Genomic DNA, 18478 nt, shown 5'->3' with positions numbered 1-18478 from the left:
CTTATCTTTTCATTCTCTTGTCGGTGTCTCTTACAAAATGGAAAATTTTGATTTTAATGAAGTCCAGCTTATCAATTCTTTCTTTGATGGATCATGCCTTTGGTGTTGCATCTAAGCAGTTATCATCATATGATGTTAGCTGTGGGCTTGTTAAAAAAAAGTTATCATCAAACCCAAAGTTATCTAGATTTCTCCTATGTTTTCTTCTAGGAGTTATACAGTTCTGCATTTTACATTTGCGACTCTGTTCTACATTGAGTTAATTTTTGTGAAGAATGCAAGGTTTGGGTCAGACTAATATTTTTGTATGTGGATATCCAATTGTTCCAGCACCATTTGTTGAAAGATAATCTTTTCTCCATTGTTTTACCTTTACTCCTTTGTCAAAAACCCATTGACTATTTATGTGGGTCTATTTCTAGGCACTCTATTTTATTATTTATCTATTTGTCTATTCTTTCACTAATACCACACTGTCTTAGTTACTGTAGCTTTATAGTAAGTCTTGATGTCGGGTAGTGTCAGTCCTCTGACTTTGTTCATCTTCAATATTGTTTCGGCTGTTCTGGGTCTTTTGTCTCTCCATATAAACTTTAGATTCGGTTTGTTGATATCCACAAAATAACTTGCTGGGATTTTGATTGGCATAGTGTTGAATCTATAGATCAAGTCGGGAAGAACTGACATCTTCACAATATTGAGTCTTCCGATCTATAAACACAGAATCTCTCTCCATTTATTTAGTTCTTTGATTTCTTTCATCAGAGTTTCATAATTTTCCTCATATAGATTTTATACTTTTTTTTTTTTTTTTGAGACAGAGTCTCTCTCTGTCGCCCAGGCTGGAGTGCAGTGGTGCGATCTTGGCTCACTGCAAGCTCCACCTCCCGGGTTCAGGCCATTCTCCTGCCTCAGCCTCCCGAGTAGCTGGGACTACAGGCGTCTGCAGCCACGCGCAGCTCATTTTTTGTATTTTTAGTAGAGAAGGGGTTTCACCATGTTAGCCAGGACGGTCTCTATCTCCTGACCTCGTGATCTGCCCACCTCAGCCTCCCAAAGTGCTGGGATTACAGGCGTGAGCCACCACGCCCGGCCAGTATTGTGTTTTTAATTTCAGCTTCTATTTGTTCATTGCTGACATACAGGAAAGCAATTGGCTTTTGTGTATTAACCTTGCATTCTGCAATGCCACTATACTCACTTATTAATTCCAGGAGGATTTTTTGTGGCTTCTTTCAGATTTTCTACATAGACAATCATGTTATCTGCAAACAAAGTTTTCTTTCTTTCTTCCCAGTCTGTATACTTATTTCTTTTTCTTGTCTTAGCTAGGACTAAGGCTAAGTCTTAGGATTAGCTCAGACTTCCAGTGTGATGTTGAAAAGCAGTGATAAGAAGGGACATTCTTGCCTTGCTCTTGTTCCCAATCTCAGTGGAAAAGCTTCCACTTTTTCACTGTTAAGTGTGATATTGGGCTCTAGGGGATTTTTAAAAAAATAGAGATAGGGTCTCACTATGTTGCCCAGGCTGGTCTCGAACCCCTAGACTCGAGCAATCCTCTTGCCTTGGCCTTCCAAATTGCTGCAATTACAGGCGTGAGCCACCACACCCGGTCTCTAGGAGATTTTTTGTAGATATTGCTTATCAAGTTAAGGACGGTCTCCTATATTGAGAGATTTTAAGCAGCAGAGTGAATTAAGCAGATTCACATTTTAGAAATCATTCTGGCTACAGGCTCACGCCTATAACCCCAGCACTTTGGGATTCTGAGGTGGGAGGACTGCTTGAGGCCAGGAGTTTGAGACCAGACTGGGCAACGTAAACAGACTCTGTCTCTACAAAAAATTTTTTAAAAATTAACCAGGCATAGTGGTGCATGCCTGTAGCCCTAGCTACTTGGGAGGCTGAGATAGGAGGATCATTTAAGACCAGGAGTTCGAGGTTACAGTGTTATGATCGTACCAATGTAGGCAGCCTGGGTGACACAGCAAAACCCTGTCTCTAAAAAAAAAAAAAAAAAAGAAAGAAAGAAAAGAAAAAGAAAAAGCAAGTGTTGGGGTGAAGAAATTAGAACCTCATATACATTGCTGGCAGAAATGTAAGATGCTGCAACTGTTATGAAAACAGTTTGACAGTTTCTCGAAAAGTTAACCATAGAATTACCATGTGACCCAGTAATTCCACTCTTAGATGTATACCAAGAAAATTGAAAATAGGGATTCAAACAGATACTTGTACATCAGTGTTCACTGCAGCATTATTCACAATAACTAAAAGATGGAAACAACCCAAATGTCTATTGATGGATGAATGAGTAAACGAATTGTGGTATATATATACATAGAATAGAATACTATTCAATCATAGACAGATAGGAAGCTCTGATACATACTACAACATGGATGCACCTTGAATACATTACGCTATATGAGAAGAAACAAAAGGACAAATATGGTATGATTCCACTTTTATGACATGAAATATCTATAATAGGCAAATTCCTAGAGACAGAAATAAGATTAGAGGTTTCTTTGGATTGAGAGGAGAGGAGAATGGGAAGTTATTGCTTAATGGGTACAGAATTTTTATTTGAAGGTATTAAAAATGTTTTGGAAAAATATACTGGTGTATTCCACAACATTGTATCATGGAATTGTCACTTGAAAATGTCTAAAAATAGCAAATTTTAACACACATATTACAACAATAAAAAATAAAAAAGTAAAGGTTTGTCAGGCATTTAATAATTAATACCTTTCATTGTTTTTTTCTGGAAAGAGTGTGTGCAAAGATACTTAACAACCAAATGTAATGTGTGATCCTTGATTGGCTCTTGCTTTTTTGCTTTTTTTTTTTTTTTTTTTGAGACGGAGTCTCACTCTGTCGCCTAGGCCGCTGGAATGCAGTGGCGCGATTGGCTTTTGCTTTCTAAATAAAATGCCTATAAGATATTCTTAGGACAAGTGGGGGAAATTAAATCGGGAAGGGAATTATGAAATTAATGATCTTAGGTATAATAATTGTACTGTGGTTATATAGGAGAACATCTATTCTTAGGAGATACATGCTGCAATGTTAAAGGGTTAAGTGTTACAATGTCTGTAACTTACTTGCAAATGGTGACCCCAAAAAGGGTGTGTGTGTGTGCGTTTGTGTGTGTGTGTGTAAAAAGGGTGTGTGTGTATATATATATGCGTGTGTGCGCGCACGCGCTTTGGAAGGCTACAATTGCGAGAAGCGCAGGTCTCCGCCACCGAAGCCTTAGACTCATAAGCCGGGTCAGGCCAAATTCCGCTGTGCGTGGGGGAACAAACGGCACAAACGGGGCACAAACGGGGCACAAACGGCAAACGCAACCATCGCCGCAGGAGCCCCGGCCCAGCTCAGCGCATCCACCAGCATGCCCCACCCTGATTGGTCCACTTGCTCAGCTCGCCGGCACCCCTATATCCAATTGGCGTAGCGCTTGCTGAGCGGCGGCGGCAACCGACGTACACAAGGGGGTTGAGCGTTCCGTGGAGAGAGTGCGAGGTCAGGCCATGAACTTGGGGTAAGCTGGGGTAAGCTGGGGGAAGGAAGGTGGTCGTCAGCGGAAAGGAGGCATGTGTGTCTGGGTTGTCCCTTGGAGTCTACTGGAGAACGTTCCCAACCTTCGCCGCCGAGAGGGGCAGAGCCCAGTTCTCGGGTAGAAGATCGAGGCAGATGGGTCGGCCCTTAGCGACTCCACAGACCTTACGTTTTCACTTAATGACTCGCATTAAAACTGCCCGTGATCCCCTTTCGGTCCCTTATTTACCTCAGGATGGGGAGGGAAGAGAGGTGAGGAGGAAAGGAGAGAAATGACGAGACAGTTAGAGGAAGCGTGGCGGCTCCTGGGGAGGACTCCTGGCCCACGCCCCGGGTTCTTCGCCACCTTGTTTTTGGAGTCTTGCAGAATGTTGGAACGCCCAGATTAGTTTTAGGCCCACGAGGCTGGGAACCTGGCTTCTCAAGAAATCGATGTGGTACCAGTGCCTAACATCTAGTAGGCGCTCCTTAAGTAGGGGTGAATAAATAAAAAGGACTGGTGCATGGTCTTCATCACTCGCAAGTTTGTTATTTGAAGAAGATGAGAAGCCACCAAACTCAGACCTAACTACCCATCGTTCAGCAAATGTTATTATGTTTTAGAATCTGGGGATATGGAAATAAATAAGATAGTGTGTCCCTTAAGGAGATTACAGTGCAGTGCGTCATTGAAGATACTTTACCATTGAAGGTCTTTTCTTTCTTGGTGACGTTTCACCAACATAAACATGAACTGTTCATAACCCTGCAATAAGGAAAGCCGTAAAACCTATTCTTTCCAGTGTTTTACCTTTAATAGTTAAGTTGAGGTAATTTGATTTCCCCTACCTGAGCAACACCGCAAATTTCGCATTCCTAATCAGACCTTTCCCAGCCTCTCTCTCCCTTGACTGGCTTGCTGGATTTAATTTTCTCTCTCTGAATTATGGACTGTATGTATGGGCTGCCATTTTTGTTCTCAGTGGAGTTTTAGGACCTTAACAGACGTTCAAGTTTTGTCTTGAACAAAACTTGTTCAAGACAAACAGTAGGCAGTGCCTACTGTTACTTTATGCCTTTGCTTCTGACATGCACGTATAAAGCATCGTACTAAATATCACTATGTATTATTTGAAATATTGAAAGTGGTACTCTTTGCTCAAGCAGTTACTAACTTTGATGGCATTGTTAGTAGTCATTTTCGATGCTCCAGCACTCCGTAGAATGTTTTAGTCATGAGTTCATTATGAAACTAATGAATGGCGGTTAAATATATCTTGCTCCTTTAACTTATGTGAGGAGTTTTGGTAACAGCATTATTAAAAAATGGTGGTATGATAACTTAATTTATAGTTTACCAATAACAAAATGAGATTTCAGGTTAATGATAACAATGCTTGTATTATTGAAGAGTTTGAAGAATTTTCCCCCTGTAGTTGCGAGTTTTATCTTGGATTGCAAAACTTTTTAAATTAAAACACTGGTTCGATATGTACAAGATTCCTGCATAAATTCAAAATAATGGATTTATTGTCAAGGTTCAGATGAACATTTCTGGTTTTTTAAAATGTTGCGGTTTGTTGAAAATGAGAGACAACTTTCTTTTTTTATTGCAGAGATGGTTTAAAGCTTGAAACTGAATTACTGGATGGAAAAACCAAGCTAATATTGTCTCCATATGGTATGTTGTGTTACAGAAATCTGAAATGTTAACTTTTAAATTCATACATAAAATTTATATTAGTTCAACAGACTTTTTGCTTGTGATAGAGTGATATTTAAATGATATTTTGGAAAAAGCTGTTTCCTGAAACTTCTGCAGATTTGCTTCTAGCCAAATAAAATCAGATTACAACACTGCTTACTATTGTCAGTATTCAGACTTATAACATTTAATGTTCCAGTATATTGCGTGTTCATTATATTTGCACATAGCAGATATCCTTATTGCCTGATGAATAATACAAGTAAAATTTATGTAATTCTGTTCTTTGTATGTAAATAATGTATCATTTGAGAAAAGTTTATAGTAAGACCACAGTAAAATGCTAAAGTCACTTTTAGTATTCGTTTTTAAACTCAATGTACTTTGGTGCCTTCTCCTTCGCATTTTTTTTCTGTTTATAGTTTTACCTTGGAAAGATAAAAATAGAAGTAAATCCTTGAACTGGATTAGAAAAAAATACTCAGTCAAGATCTAAAGTTTATGCTTTCGGGGATAATGTTGCTAGCTTAAAACCTTATAACAATATTAATTACAGTTTTCTTGCATTACCACCTTAGTATGTTTTTGGTGGATAGTTTAGTAATTTCTTTTTTCTTTTGTAGAACATAAATCAAAAATGTCTGTGAAGGTAAGCCATATGACTTTGACCTGACCTGTTTTCAAATGTAAAATGCAGTTTTATTTACAGTGGTTAGAAAATAATTCCTGGGAAATGTCAAGTGTTCTAAGGGGTTTGGAATTATAGTGAGGAGTTATTATTTTCTTGCTTTCAGATTGGTCCTTTCACAGAAATTGAATCATTTTAGGTTTAGCCCAATAGAACCTCTTTCTCTAGATAAGTGCTTATTCAGTAAAGCATCTATGTTAATGGAAGTGTTCATTAATAAAATCAGTATTATCGAATATGGAGGCCACTAGTCATGTATAGTTATTGAGCACTTAAAATGTAACTAGTATGACTAAGCAACTGAATTTCTAATTTCCTTTAATTTTTAATGGAATTTAATGGATAATGGACTGTACTGGACAATGCAGCTTGAGATCTTTAAAAATAGATGTTCAGACTTTAAACAGAAATGTTTTTTCTTTTCATACTCAAATTCCATTTGCCCACACCAAAGGCGAAATTTAATTCACAAATTGTAGCATGCATTTAGCTTTTTCCTTTAAAAGGTTGCACTTGAGCTTAAGGGTAATTTTCCTTTTAAATTATTTTCCCTTATCAGGAATCTATTGTGCTTTTTTCTACAAAATACATTATCACTTTGTTTATTTTAATTTTTGAGACAGAGTCTCACTCTGTCACCCAGGTTGGAGTGTAGTGGCATAATCATGGCTGCAGATGCTCCTCCAGCCTCCTGAGTAGCTGGGACCATATGCATGAGCCACCATGCCCAGCTAATTTTTTTTATTTTTAGTAGAGATGGGATCTCACTATGTTGCATAGGCTGGAATTACCATTTAAAAAATTTTTTTGAGGTTGGGCATGGTGGCTCATGCCTGTAATCCCAGCACTTTGGGAGGCCAAGGTGGGTGGATCACCTGAGGTCAGGAGTTCAAGGCCAGCCTGGCCAACATGGTGAAACCCCATCTTTACTAAAAATACAAAAATTAGGTGTGGTGGCGCTAGTCCCGGCTACTTAGGAGGCTGAGGCAGAAGAATCACTTGAACCCTGGAGATGGAGGTTGTAGTGAGCCGAGATCGCGCCACTGCACTCCAGCCTGGGGGACAGAGCGAAATTCCTTCTCAAAAAACAAAAGCAAAAAAAGCCAACTTTTTTGATACTTCTACTTTTCTTGCTACCTAGTTCTTTTTTACATTAATATCAGTAGGAATTTCTCTTCTCCTCTTCCATAACTTACTACAGCCCCCTTTTCTTCTATCTTTGCAATGTCTTAAAGTCTTTGCTTGTCTGTGGATAGAACCCAGTTTGGGTGATGTACCACTTTACCCTTCAACTTTAAGCCCTTGATGGCTTTCCTTGCAGGTTTAATTAAGGTGAAGAAGTTGCTGGAGTACCCAAAATACCACTCAATAAATAGGTGAAGATGATCAGAACAATTCCACAAGCTACATATAAAAATTGTTTCTCTTTCTCTATCATATAGTTATATACCATGTATGCTCCCCTAATCACAGACTACAGATTGTATGTTATTCCTACCCCTTTCCCTATTAAAAATTGCAACTAACTGCTGTTATTTGAAACACATTCACAAATACAGTGGCCTTTATCAAGTTCCTAGATGAAAAGCTATTGGTAATGGTTTATTTTTGTCTTCTCCAGGCTGATTTGTTGTAGAAGCCACATTTGTGAAGACATTTTATTGTCATTTTAACCAACTCAGAATATCTGAAGATCCTTTATAGGCCTATAATAAACAGAATTACTAGTCTTGGATTTTTGGTAGGCCTATAATAAAGTTACTAGTCTTGGACTTTTGATTACTAGACTTTTAATTACAAAATTCTATCAGCTGTCTAGAGGTGTTTTAGGATTTTTTTTTTTTTTTTTTTTAAGAGTAACTACTATGTTCTCAACTGATGTTGAGCCTAAATTGTTTACTGCCTTAAAGCAAATTGTTTGGGTTTATCCCCATTGCATTTGGGACTTCAAAATACTGATGCAACCTAAGTTTCCCTTCTGTATTGATTGTTTTCAAGAAGTTTCTCTTCCCATATTGATAGAGGTTACAGAGATCCTCCTCATTTCTTTTTTGCTCTTCACAGACTATAAACACCAAAATCAGTAGTATTGTCTTCCTTTTTTGTTTTGTTTTTTAGTTTCCCAAATTTCACAGTTCTGCCACTAGATGTTGAATTCTCTTTTCTGCAAGTTATTCATGAATTATCTCTGCATAGTGCTTTTCTTTGTTCCTTCTAATGGGGTAAGCTCCTGAGTTACTACAACACCTATGTGTCTCTTTTTTTTCCCCCCATTTCCCACTGGTTGAATTATTGTAATCTCCATTGTGTGTTCTTTAAACACAGCTGAACTCTATCTCATTATCATCAAGTTTAACACATGTGGTCAAAGTGCTTTCCTAATTCTATCAAAATCTGTGCATTTTTCTTTTCTTTTCTTTTTTTTTTCTTTTTTGAGACAGGCTCTCTCTCTTTGTCCAGGCTGGAGTGCAGTGGGACAATTATGGCTCACTGCAGCCTCGACCTCCTGGGCTCAAGGGATCCTCCTGCCTCAGCCTCCCAAGTAGCTAGGACTACAGGCGCATGCCCACACCACCAGGCTCAGTTAATTTTTTAAAATTTTTGTATAGACAGGAGTCTTCCTGTGTTGCCCAGGCTTGTCTCAAACTCCTGGGCTCAAGCGATCCTCCCGCCTCAGCCTCCCAGAGTGCTAGGATTATAGGTGTGAGCCACTGTGCGCAGCCTCTCCTACATTTTTATTTTTCTTCAATCTGTGGTAATGAAGTAAACTTGGTTACTTGCCTAATTTCTTAGGTTTATAGGAAGAGAAATGGGAAAATACAGATAATACAGTATCATAAGTAATTTATTAAAATAATGGATTCTAAAACTCTTACACTTAAAATAGTCTCAAAGATTAGTTGAACTATAAAACAATAAAAAAATTTTTATGAGTACATCTGCATGTGAGAATCAGTGACATACTAAAAGGTATTTGTAATATTAGTGCTAGGTAGCACATTTTATATATATATATATTTATATATATATTTATATATATTTATATATATTTATATATATATATTTATATATTTATATATATTTATATATATATATATATATTTTGTTTGTTTTAGAGACGAAGTTTCGTTGTTGTTGCCCAGGCTGGAGTGCAGTGGCACGATCTCGGTTCACTGCAACCTCTGCCTTCTGGGTTCAAGCAATTCTCTTGCCTCAGCCCCTCGAGTAGCTGGGATTACAGGAGCCCACCACCACGCCCAGCTAATTTTTTGTATTTTTTTTTTTTTTAGTAGAGATGGTGTTTTACCATGTTGGCCAGGCTGGCCTTGAACTCCTGACCTCAGGCAATCCACCCGCCTCGGCCTCCCAAAGTGCTGGGATTACAGGCATGAGCCATCGCACCCTGGCCAACATTTTATATTTAAAAATGTTACTTTTCTCTGATTTGTTCTGGTCTTGGGATCCTGGCCCCATATAAATTGTGAAGTGAGCTGAGGATATTAAACAAATCCATTGAACATTGTCTTTATAATAATAAAAAATGGCTGGGCTTGGTGGCCCGGGTAACATGGTGAAACCTGTCTCTACTAAAAATACAAAAACTAGCCAGGCATGGTGGTGGGCATCTGTAATCCCAGCTACTCAGGTGGCTGAGGCAGGAGAATTGCTTCAACCCGGGAGGTGGAGGTTGAGCTGAGATTGTGCTGTTGTGACCAGTGAGCTGAGATTGTGCTGTTGCACTCCAGCCTGGGCAACAGAGTGAAATGCTGTGTCAAAAAAAAGTAGTTAAAAAAATTTTTTTTTATTGAAAAAAAGAGGTAATGTAGACATTAGATTCAAAGCTGGAGTATAGTGGAGATGTCCTATAACAACTATAATAAAAGTTCCTGAAGTAAGATAATTTCTAGTTGTTGATGAAGATTTGCAAGTATTAAGAGTTAGTTTTTTATGGTTATATTACCTAAATAGCAAAATGGAAACAAGTTTAGAGGACTGGTTTATCACAGATCATATAAATAAAGATAATTGGTGATTTTTCTTGGACAGTTATAAAGAATAAGCTTCTGGTGTTTTAACAGATGGGAAATAAAGCCAAGATTGCAAAATGTCCTTTAAGAACAAAAACTGGGCACATTCTAAAATCAACACAAGATACTTGTATTGGGAGTGAAAAACTTTTGCAAAAGAAGACAGTTGGTTCAGAAACATCACAGGCAAAAGGTGAAAAAAATGGAATGACTTTTTCATCCACTAAGGATTTATGTAAACAATGTATAGATAAAGACTGTCTTCATATCCAGAAAGAGATTTCACCTGCAACCCCTAATATGCAGAAGACTAGAAACACCGTAAATACATCTCTAGTAGGTAAACAGAAGCCTCACAAAAAACACATCACAGCTGAAAACATGAAGAGCAGTTTGGTGTGTCTAACACAAGAGCAACTACAACAGATTTTGATGACTGTAAACCAAGGAAATAGATCTCTTTCCCTGACTGAGAATGGAAAGGAGGCAAAAAGTAAGATTTTTCTAAAGTTTTCGTGAATTTTGATTTTTTCAGTATGTGTTTTAGAATATCAGATTCATTGGGTTTTATGTAACTGTGACTCTTAAACTCTAATTTAACCTGTCAATCTATTAAAATAATTGTTCTTTTAGAGGGCTTTCTCTAATATGCAAAATTATTTTTATAGTTGTGCCATATTTTAAGGTTAGTGCTCAGAATATTAAGAAACCTAGTTTCTATGGATTTTAGAAAAAATGTTAGTACAAAAAACTATTATTATACTTATTTTAGAATATAGGAGGCTTTACTCATATTTAAAATAGTTATATGAAACATTGTTTAAAAACAAATTACCGTATTTCCAGTGAAAATTAAGGAAGCCTTACTGTGACTATTTGACTTGAGTTACTGAAAAACATTGCTTTCCTGGCCACTGCATTTACTCTTCCTGTTCCTCATTCCATGCTAAGAAATGGCAGTACTTTTTTTAAAAAACAAGATTAACACAGATTTGGAAGGAACAGTAGAGTGTTACATGCTTTGTCTTTCACAAGTCCTGGCATTGTATTGTGTTTTTAAAAGCCTTCTAATTTCCACTTTGGGATAAGGAATTGCGAATATGAAGACAATAGAAATATCTAAAATTTTATTAGGCAATAGTGAAATAAATAAAAAATTAACAGTTCACATGGAGAGGCCCCACAAATGGTTTGGGGACCCATTAACTCCTGAATATTCCTGTGATACTCAAGATGGAATTATTTACTCTCTTGTTATAGATTATTCTTGGTAAAAATGAGGGAGCTGGATTTTGTCTTTAAGGCTAAAATTCGAGCAACAACCTGCTTATTAGGCATAACAAGAAATCATATCAACAAAGTTAAAAGCGGAATTTGCCTAATCATGTAGACTTTCATGATTTCTTTCTCTTCATTGGGAGAACTAGCACATTCAAAAGAAATCAGAACATTTTTTGAGCCAGCCTGTGAGCCCTCTTAAACATCTGATTTTGATATTATAGCTGGGCATAGAGACAATTCATGAAAAGGTGTTCCACTGATTTCACAGCTAAATAGGAAAAATAACGTCAAGGTAATGAGTATTTATCAAGATATTTGTATTTATTCCCCTTTAGGTTGTGATTTGTGTTATAATTTTTATTTTATTTATTTATTTTTTTTTTTTGAGATGGAGTCTCGCTTTGTCACCCAGGCTGGAGTGCAGTGGCACAATCTTGGCTCACTGCAAGCTCTGCCTCCCGGGTTCACACCATTCTCCTGCCTCAGCCTCCCAAATAGTTGGGACTACAGGCGCACACCACCACACCCGGCTAACTTTTTTTTTTTTTTTTTTTTTTGTATTTTTAGTAGAGACGTTTCACCGTGTTAGCCAGGGTGATCTCGATCTCCTGACCTCATGATCCGCCTGCCTCAGCCTCCCAAAGTGCTGGGATTACAGGCATGAGCCACCGCACCCGGCCATATAATTTTTATTTTTATTATTTATTTATTATTATTTTCTTTTAGATGGAGTCTCGCTCTGTTGCCCAGGCTGGAGTCTTGCTCTGTCGCCCAGGCTGGAGTCTCGCTCTGTCGCCCAGGCTGGAGTGTAGTGGTGCGATCTCGGCTCACTGCAAGCTCCGCCTCCCAGGTTCACGCCATTCTCCTGCCTCAGCCTCCCAAGTACCTGGGACTACAGGCGCCCACCACCACGCCCGGCTAATGTTTTGTATTTTTAGTAGAGACGGGGTTTCACCATGTTCGCCAGGATGGTCTCGATCTCCTGACCTCATGATCCGCCCACCTTGGCCTCCCAAAGTGCTGGGATTACAGGCGTGAGCCACCGTGCCCGGCCAGTTTTTATTTTTAAAAGCATGCTGGCAAGAGGAAATGGAGATTTGTTTTCTGTTGTTGCTTGCCTGTTTTCTTCCTTATTTGATATAAGAAATTGTATGGCTATGGTCATGAGCAAGCCGTTTAACCTCTGGGCTTCAGTTTCCTTTGTTTTTGTTTTGTTTTGTTTTGTTTTTGAGACGGCATCTGGCTCTGCTGCCCAGATTGGGGTGCAGTGGCACTATCTCAGCTCACTGAAACCTCCACCTCTTGGGCTCAACCCATCCTCCCACCTCAGCCTCCCAAATAGCTAGGACTACAGGCACATGCCACCACACCTACCTAATTTTTGTAATTTTTGTAGAGACGGGGTTTTGTCATGTTGCCCAGACTGATCTCGAACTCCTGAGCTTAAGCAATCTGCCCACGTCAGCCTTCCAAAGTTCTGGGACTACAGGTGTGAGCCACCACACCCTGCTTCCTTTTTTTCTTTTTGACAGGAAGGGAAACTTAATGGCCACCTCAAGGATTGTTTTGAGAGTTAATTTAAGTAACGTATAAGACATGTAAGAACTGTATAGCACTATGCCAAGTATTATAATAGATATAATTTAGTGTTAATTTTAAAACATGTATTTTACCTCGTAGGTCAATATAGTCTACATTTAAACAGTATTTCTAATCAGCCAAAGGATGAGAACATTATGGGATTATTTAAAAAAACTGAAATGGTTTCATCTGTCCCAGCTGAAAATAAATCTGTCTTAAATGAACATCAGGAGACATCTAAACAGTGTGAGCAAAAAATTGCCATGTATGTAACTCCTATCTGTTGTTATTGTGTGGTCGTCTTTGGAATATGGTTTTGCTTTTCCTTTACTTGCATGTGAAATAGTTACTCTGAATACTTAGAGCTATTTAAAAGCTTATTACTTAATATTTATGGAGTCAGTTGGTAGAAATGTATGATACAGTTTCTGTTATCTTTTGTGTTTTACCTTAGAGAGAATGAATGGAAACCAGCTGATATATTCAGTACTTTGGGGGAAAGGGAACGTGATAGAAGTTTGTTGGAAGCAAAAAAAGCCCAGTGGAGGAAAGAGCTAGGTAGGTAACTTTTATACCTTTATTATAGTTTTATTGGCTTAAAGAATATGTATTGAAGCCAGGCATGGTGGCTCACACCTGTAATACCAGCACTTTGGGAAGCCGAGGTGGGTGGATCAGGAGGGCAAGAGATCGAGACCATCCTGGCCAACATGGTGAAATCCCATCTCTACTAAAAATATAAAAATTAGCTGGGCGTGGTGGTGCATACCTGTAATCCCAGCTACTCGGGAGGCTGAGGCAGGAGAATCGCTTGAACCTGGGAGGCAGAGGTTGCAGCGAGCCGAGATCGTGCCACTGCACTCCACCTGGGCTATAGAGCAAGACTCCATCTCAAATAAATAAATAAAAAAGAATATGTATTGAGGATGAAGTTTAGGGGCCAAGGGAAAACTTCCCCTTTGCCCTCTGAAGTTTTGTTTAAAAATCAGCTGACAAAAGGCAAATTAATAAAAGGCATACAAATTTATTAACATGCATGGAAGTTTTACAAAATAAAAAACTAAAATAAATGGCCAGATGGCTGACACTTGTCCACCATGTTGAGGTTACAGAAAGAATAGGGGATGGAGCATGGCAAAGCAGATTATGGGAGGGGGAGGAGAGGCAACCTGGCCAGTAAAAGTGTTTTTTTGTTTTGTTTTGTTTTGTTTTGTTTTTTGAGATGGAGTCTCGCTCTGTCGCCCAGGCTGGAGTACAGTGGTGTGATCTCGGCTCACTGCAAGCTCCACCTCCCGGGTTCATACCATTCTCCTGCCTCAGCCTCTCGAGTAGCTGGGACTACAGGCACCCGCTACCACGCCCGGCTAATTTTTTTGTATTTTTAGTAGAGACGGGGTTTCACTGTCTTAGCCAGGATGGTCTCGATCTCCTGACCTCATGATCCACCTGCCTCAGCCTCCCAAAGTGCTGGGATTACAGGCGTGAGCCACCGCGCCCGGCCAAAAGTGGTTTTATTATGTACATGAGACCTCAAAGGTAGTAGCCTTCAGAGAACAGATGATAAATGTTTCTTTCCGACCTTTAAAGGTGTCAGTCTCGGTTAATTTATCCTATATCGGGACAGGGGAGAATCCTCAGAGAAAGCCTGGCTGTGTCGATGCAGATTTTCTCTACAGATGCAAATCTTCCCCACAAAAGACAGCTTTGCAAGGCTACTTCTGTTTGTAGGCCCTCTGAACAGCCATCTTGAAATGTGTCAAATTAATATATTTTGGGGTAAAACATTGTAGTTCCCTTTAAAGTATAGTTATCCCTCAGTATCCATAAGAGATTGGTTCAAAGATAGTCTTCCCACTTAAGGGTACCAAAATGCACAGATGCTCATGTGGAACCCATGGATTTGGAGGGTCTACTGTATATCTTTTAGTATGATATTATCAAAAGTCATATTTGATAATATTTGACATCTAGAGTAGTTCTCTACAAATGCTTAAGAAACTTTGTGGTTTCATAATGCCTTAGGTCGTGTGTTTTTGTTACTCTGAAGTGTGCACCAAAAACATTAATGTCATCAATACATTCTGCAGCCGTTGTAAGGTCAAAGATTTGTAAACTTTTTGCATTTCCTGGAAATCCGTTTTTATAATTTTTCATAGCAGACATCCTATGCGTTTAAGGATGGTTTTACTAAAAACTAATTGATTTCACTTTTTTAAATAACCAAAACATTCCAATGAGGAATAATCATTGTTGTATCAGACAGTATGTATTCTAGACAGAAATAAGCTTATTGCTTTCTTTCAGCTTTGGACCTTATGACAGAAAAATCTATAATTTCTGTTAGAGACTTGAAATTTCTTTAGTGACTAAGAAATAGCCATTACTTCTTCGACTAAACTTGGGGTCTGCGTATCACAATTTGCAAAACGTGTGACATAACAGTTGTATTTCTTAGGAATAGCTATGCTAAAGGCATGAGATGGGCTTCACCCTAGTTGAAAAACTAGAAAGTCTTGTGACGCCATCACTAACTTGGCTGGGATAGATGATTTAGAAAAAGAGATAAGCAAAACCAGGTGAGTGGCTCACATGTAATCCCAGCACTTTGGAAGGCCAAGATGGGAGGATTGCTTGAGGCCAGGGGTTCAGCATCAGCCTGCTGGAGCAACAGAGTGACACCCCATCTCTACAAAAAAAAAGAGAGAAGCAGCAGAAATAAGGAGTGAATTGATGCTGGAAGTCAAGTGTGTTAGTCTGTTTTGTGTTGCTATAAACGAATACCTGAGACTGAATAATTGATAAAGAAAAGAGGTTTATTTGGCCCACAGTTTTGTAGGCTGTACAAGCATGGTACCAGCATCTGCTCGGCTTCTGGTGAGGCCTCAGGAAGCTTTTACTCATGGTGGAAGGCAAAGAGGGAGCAGGCATTTTCCATGGCAAGAGAGATGCCAGGCTCTTTTACACAACCAGCTCTCGTGTGAACTGACAGAGGGGGAACTCAAGCATCAATCCCAAGGGAATGGCACCAAGCCATTCATGAGGGATTCATCTCCTGTGACCCAAACACCTCCCCTTAGGCCCCACCTCCAACATTGGGGAATCACGTTTCAACATGAGATTTGAAGGGGACAAATATCCAAACTGTATTATCAAGGTAAAAGAAGAGTGAAGAGATTAAACTTATGTTAGCAGTATCAGAAGGTTTGGCGGTCTTGATATGTGTTTATATCACAATTTCATCTTTAAATATTTTCTTTCAGCACATTCCACATCAAAATGCAATACCAAATGTCTGAAATAAGATGGAACTACTTGGAAATGACTGGAATATTTTGTGCTTTAATCATTTTTGTTGTTGTTGTTGTTTTGAGACGGAGTTTCATTCTTGTTGCCCAAGCTGGAGTGCAATGGCACCATCTCAGCTCACTGCAACCTCTGCTTGCTGGGTTCAAGTGATTGTCCTGCCTCAACCTCCTGAGTAGCTGGTATTACAGGCACCTGCCACCACGCTCAACTTACTTTTTGTATCTTTAGTAGAGACGAGGTTTCACCATGTTGGCCAGGCTGGTCTCAAACTCCTAACCTCAGGTGATCCGCCTGCCTTGGCCTCCCAAAGTGCTGGGACTACAGTCGTGAGCCACCACACCTGGCCTTATGCTTTAATTATTTTAAAAATCAGTTTACTGTTTTTTTTAACTTGTCTCAGTAAAGCGCCTCTATTTAAGTCATGCTTCCAGTAACATTCTTGGAATTTAAATTTATACAACATTGAATTTTGTATTTAAAGAACTACTGTTGACTGGGGGGTTAGTTTGACTATATCTCTCAGACACAGGGTTTTATGTTTTTAACTTGTCAGCAATTAAGAAATAATAGCTAACATTTATTGAATATTTACTTTGTACCAAGCCCTATATTGAGATAGGCACTATTATTATCCCCACTTTATAGAAGAAACCAAGGCTTAGAAAGCTTACCAGCAGTTGGCCAGGTGCGGTGGGCTCATGCCTGTAATCCTACCATGTTGGGAGGCCGAGGCGGGTGGATCACAAGGTCAGGAAATAGAGACCATCCTAGCCAACATGGTGAAACCCCATCTCCACTAAAATACAAAAATTAGCCGGGTGTGGTGGTGCCGCCTGTAGTCCCAGCTACTCAGGAGGCTGAGGCAGGGGAATTGCTTGAACCTGGGAGGCGGAGATTGTGGTGAGCTGAGATCACGCCATTGCACTCCAGCCTGCTGACAGAACTAGACTCTATATTAAAAAAAAAACAAAAAAACTAACCAGCAGTTTGCTAACAGTCACACAGCTGGGAAGTTGTTCAACTTGAATTTTAACCCATAGTTCTCTACTTCAGAATTCTAGCTTTTAATTCTCTTAATAATAGTTGAATGAACATTACAGGAAACTAGAACCTCATGATAATTGACAAAGTATAAAATAAGTTATTCCAATAAAACTGCTCCTTATTGGTAATTGTGATAATAAAATTGTACCATACTTAACTTTGGTTCTGATTAAATTTTTTCTTATTCTGTGTCCCTAAAAAATTATTCTCCACTTTGTGAGTTAATCTCCTTCCTAAAAAAGAGTTTTGATTAGATCTGTGTTGGTATCTGCATTAAGAAGGTCATTATTTGTTTACATGGTTCTGTTTTTACAGTTTTTGTACATTTTTTTAAAAAGGACATTATTTACAGATGAACAGGTTGCTTTAAAGAAGAAAGAAAAAGAAGTTTCTGAAAAATGGAATGATCCTTGGAAAAAATCTGAAAGTGATAAAATAATATGGGAAAAACATCAAATTCTTGACCAATCTAGGGTAAGACATCTTAATTGCAATCTAGGGTAAGACATCTTAATTGCAATTTTTAAAATACTAAGCAGTGTTCATATTATAGAATTTATTTTTAAAGCTTATTAAAGCCTTGTCGCCCAGGCTGGAATGCAGTGGCACAATCTCAGCTCACTGCAACCTACCCCTCCCAGGCTCAAGCCATTCTCCTGCCTCAGCCTCCCGAGTAGCTAGGACTACAGGTACTCAACACCATGGCCAGCTAATTTTTTGTATTCTTAGTAGAGATGGTATTTCACCACATTACTCAGGATGGTCTCGAACTCCTGGCCTCACGTGATCTGCCAGCCTCGACCTCCCAAAGTGCTGGGATTACAGGCATGAGCCACCGCGCCCAGCCTATTTAAAAAAACTTGTCATATTGTTGGGTTTTTTGTATGTGTGTTTTTTTTAAAAAAAGAAACAGGGTCTTGCTCTGTTGCTTAGGCAGGAGTGTAGTGGTGAAAACATAATTCCCTGCAGCATTGAACTTCTGGACTGAAGGGATCCTCCTGCCTCTGCCTCCCAAATGGCTGGTACTACAGGTGTACTCCACCATGCCCAGCTAATTAAAAAAAATTTTTTTTAGAGACAGGGTCTCACTGTGTTGCCCACGCTGGTGTCGAACTTCTGACCTCAAGCGATCCTCCCACCTTGGCCTCTTGAGTAGCTGGGATTGTAGGTGTGAGCCACTGGGCCTGGCTCATATGGTATTTTAAAACAGTGTTATTTTTAATTTAATTATGACCTCAACTGGTCTCTATTTACATTCTGTGAGTTGTCTCGTTATGTTGTTAGGTGAGTGTAGAGGCT

At 39.0% G+C, this 18478-nt stretch overlaps 1 protein-coding gene across 10 annotated transcripts in view; it reads left to right on the top strand.

The window, feature by feature from the left end:
- Positions 1 to 3249: 3249 nt before the first annotated feature.
- The window catches only part of CCDC66 (coiled-coil domain containing 66), a 70223-nt gene continuing 54994 nt past the window's right edge, over positions 3250 to 18478 (top strand). For 2 of the 10 annotated variants that reach the window (XM_054482043.2, XM_054482034.2), the window contains exons 1-7: positions 3360 to 3550; positions 5163 to 5227; positions 5875 to 5900; positions 10019 to 10460; positions 12929 to 13073; positions 13284 to 13387; positions 17532 to 17653. In XM_054482043.2, the coding sequence (XP_054338018.1) occupies positions 3540 to 3550; positions 5163 to 5227; positions 5875 to 5900; positions 10019 to 10460; positions 12929 to 13073; positions 13284 to 13387; positions 17532 to 17653 (915 nt within the window). In that variant the 5' untranslated portion in view covers positions 3360 to 3539. Of the gene's footprint in view, positions 3561 to 5162; positions 5228 to 5874; positions 5901 to 10018; positions 10461 to 12928; positions 13095 to 13283; positions 13388 to 17531; positions 17654 to 18478 lie in introns of all 10 variants that reach the window. The other 8 variants (XM_054482040.2, XM_054482039.2, XM_054482031.2 and 5 more) reach the window with 7 other exon arrangements.

This window comes from Pongo pygmaeus, chromosome 2, assembly GCF_028885625.2.
Source record: "Pongo pygmaeus isolate AG05252 chromosome 2, NHGRI_mPonPyg2-v2.0_pri, whole genome shotgun sequence".
Taxonomy (NCBI): Eukaryota; Metazoa; Chordata; class Mammalia; order Primates; family Hominidae; genus Pongo; species Pongo pygmaeus.
The sequence above is the reverse complement of the archived record's forward strand: the minus strand, read 5'-3'. Positions and strand labels throughout refer to the sequence as shown.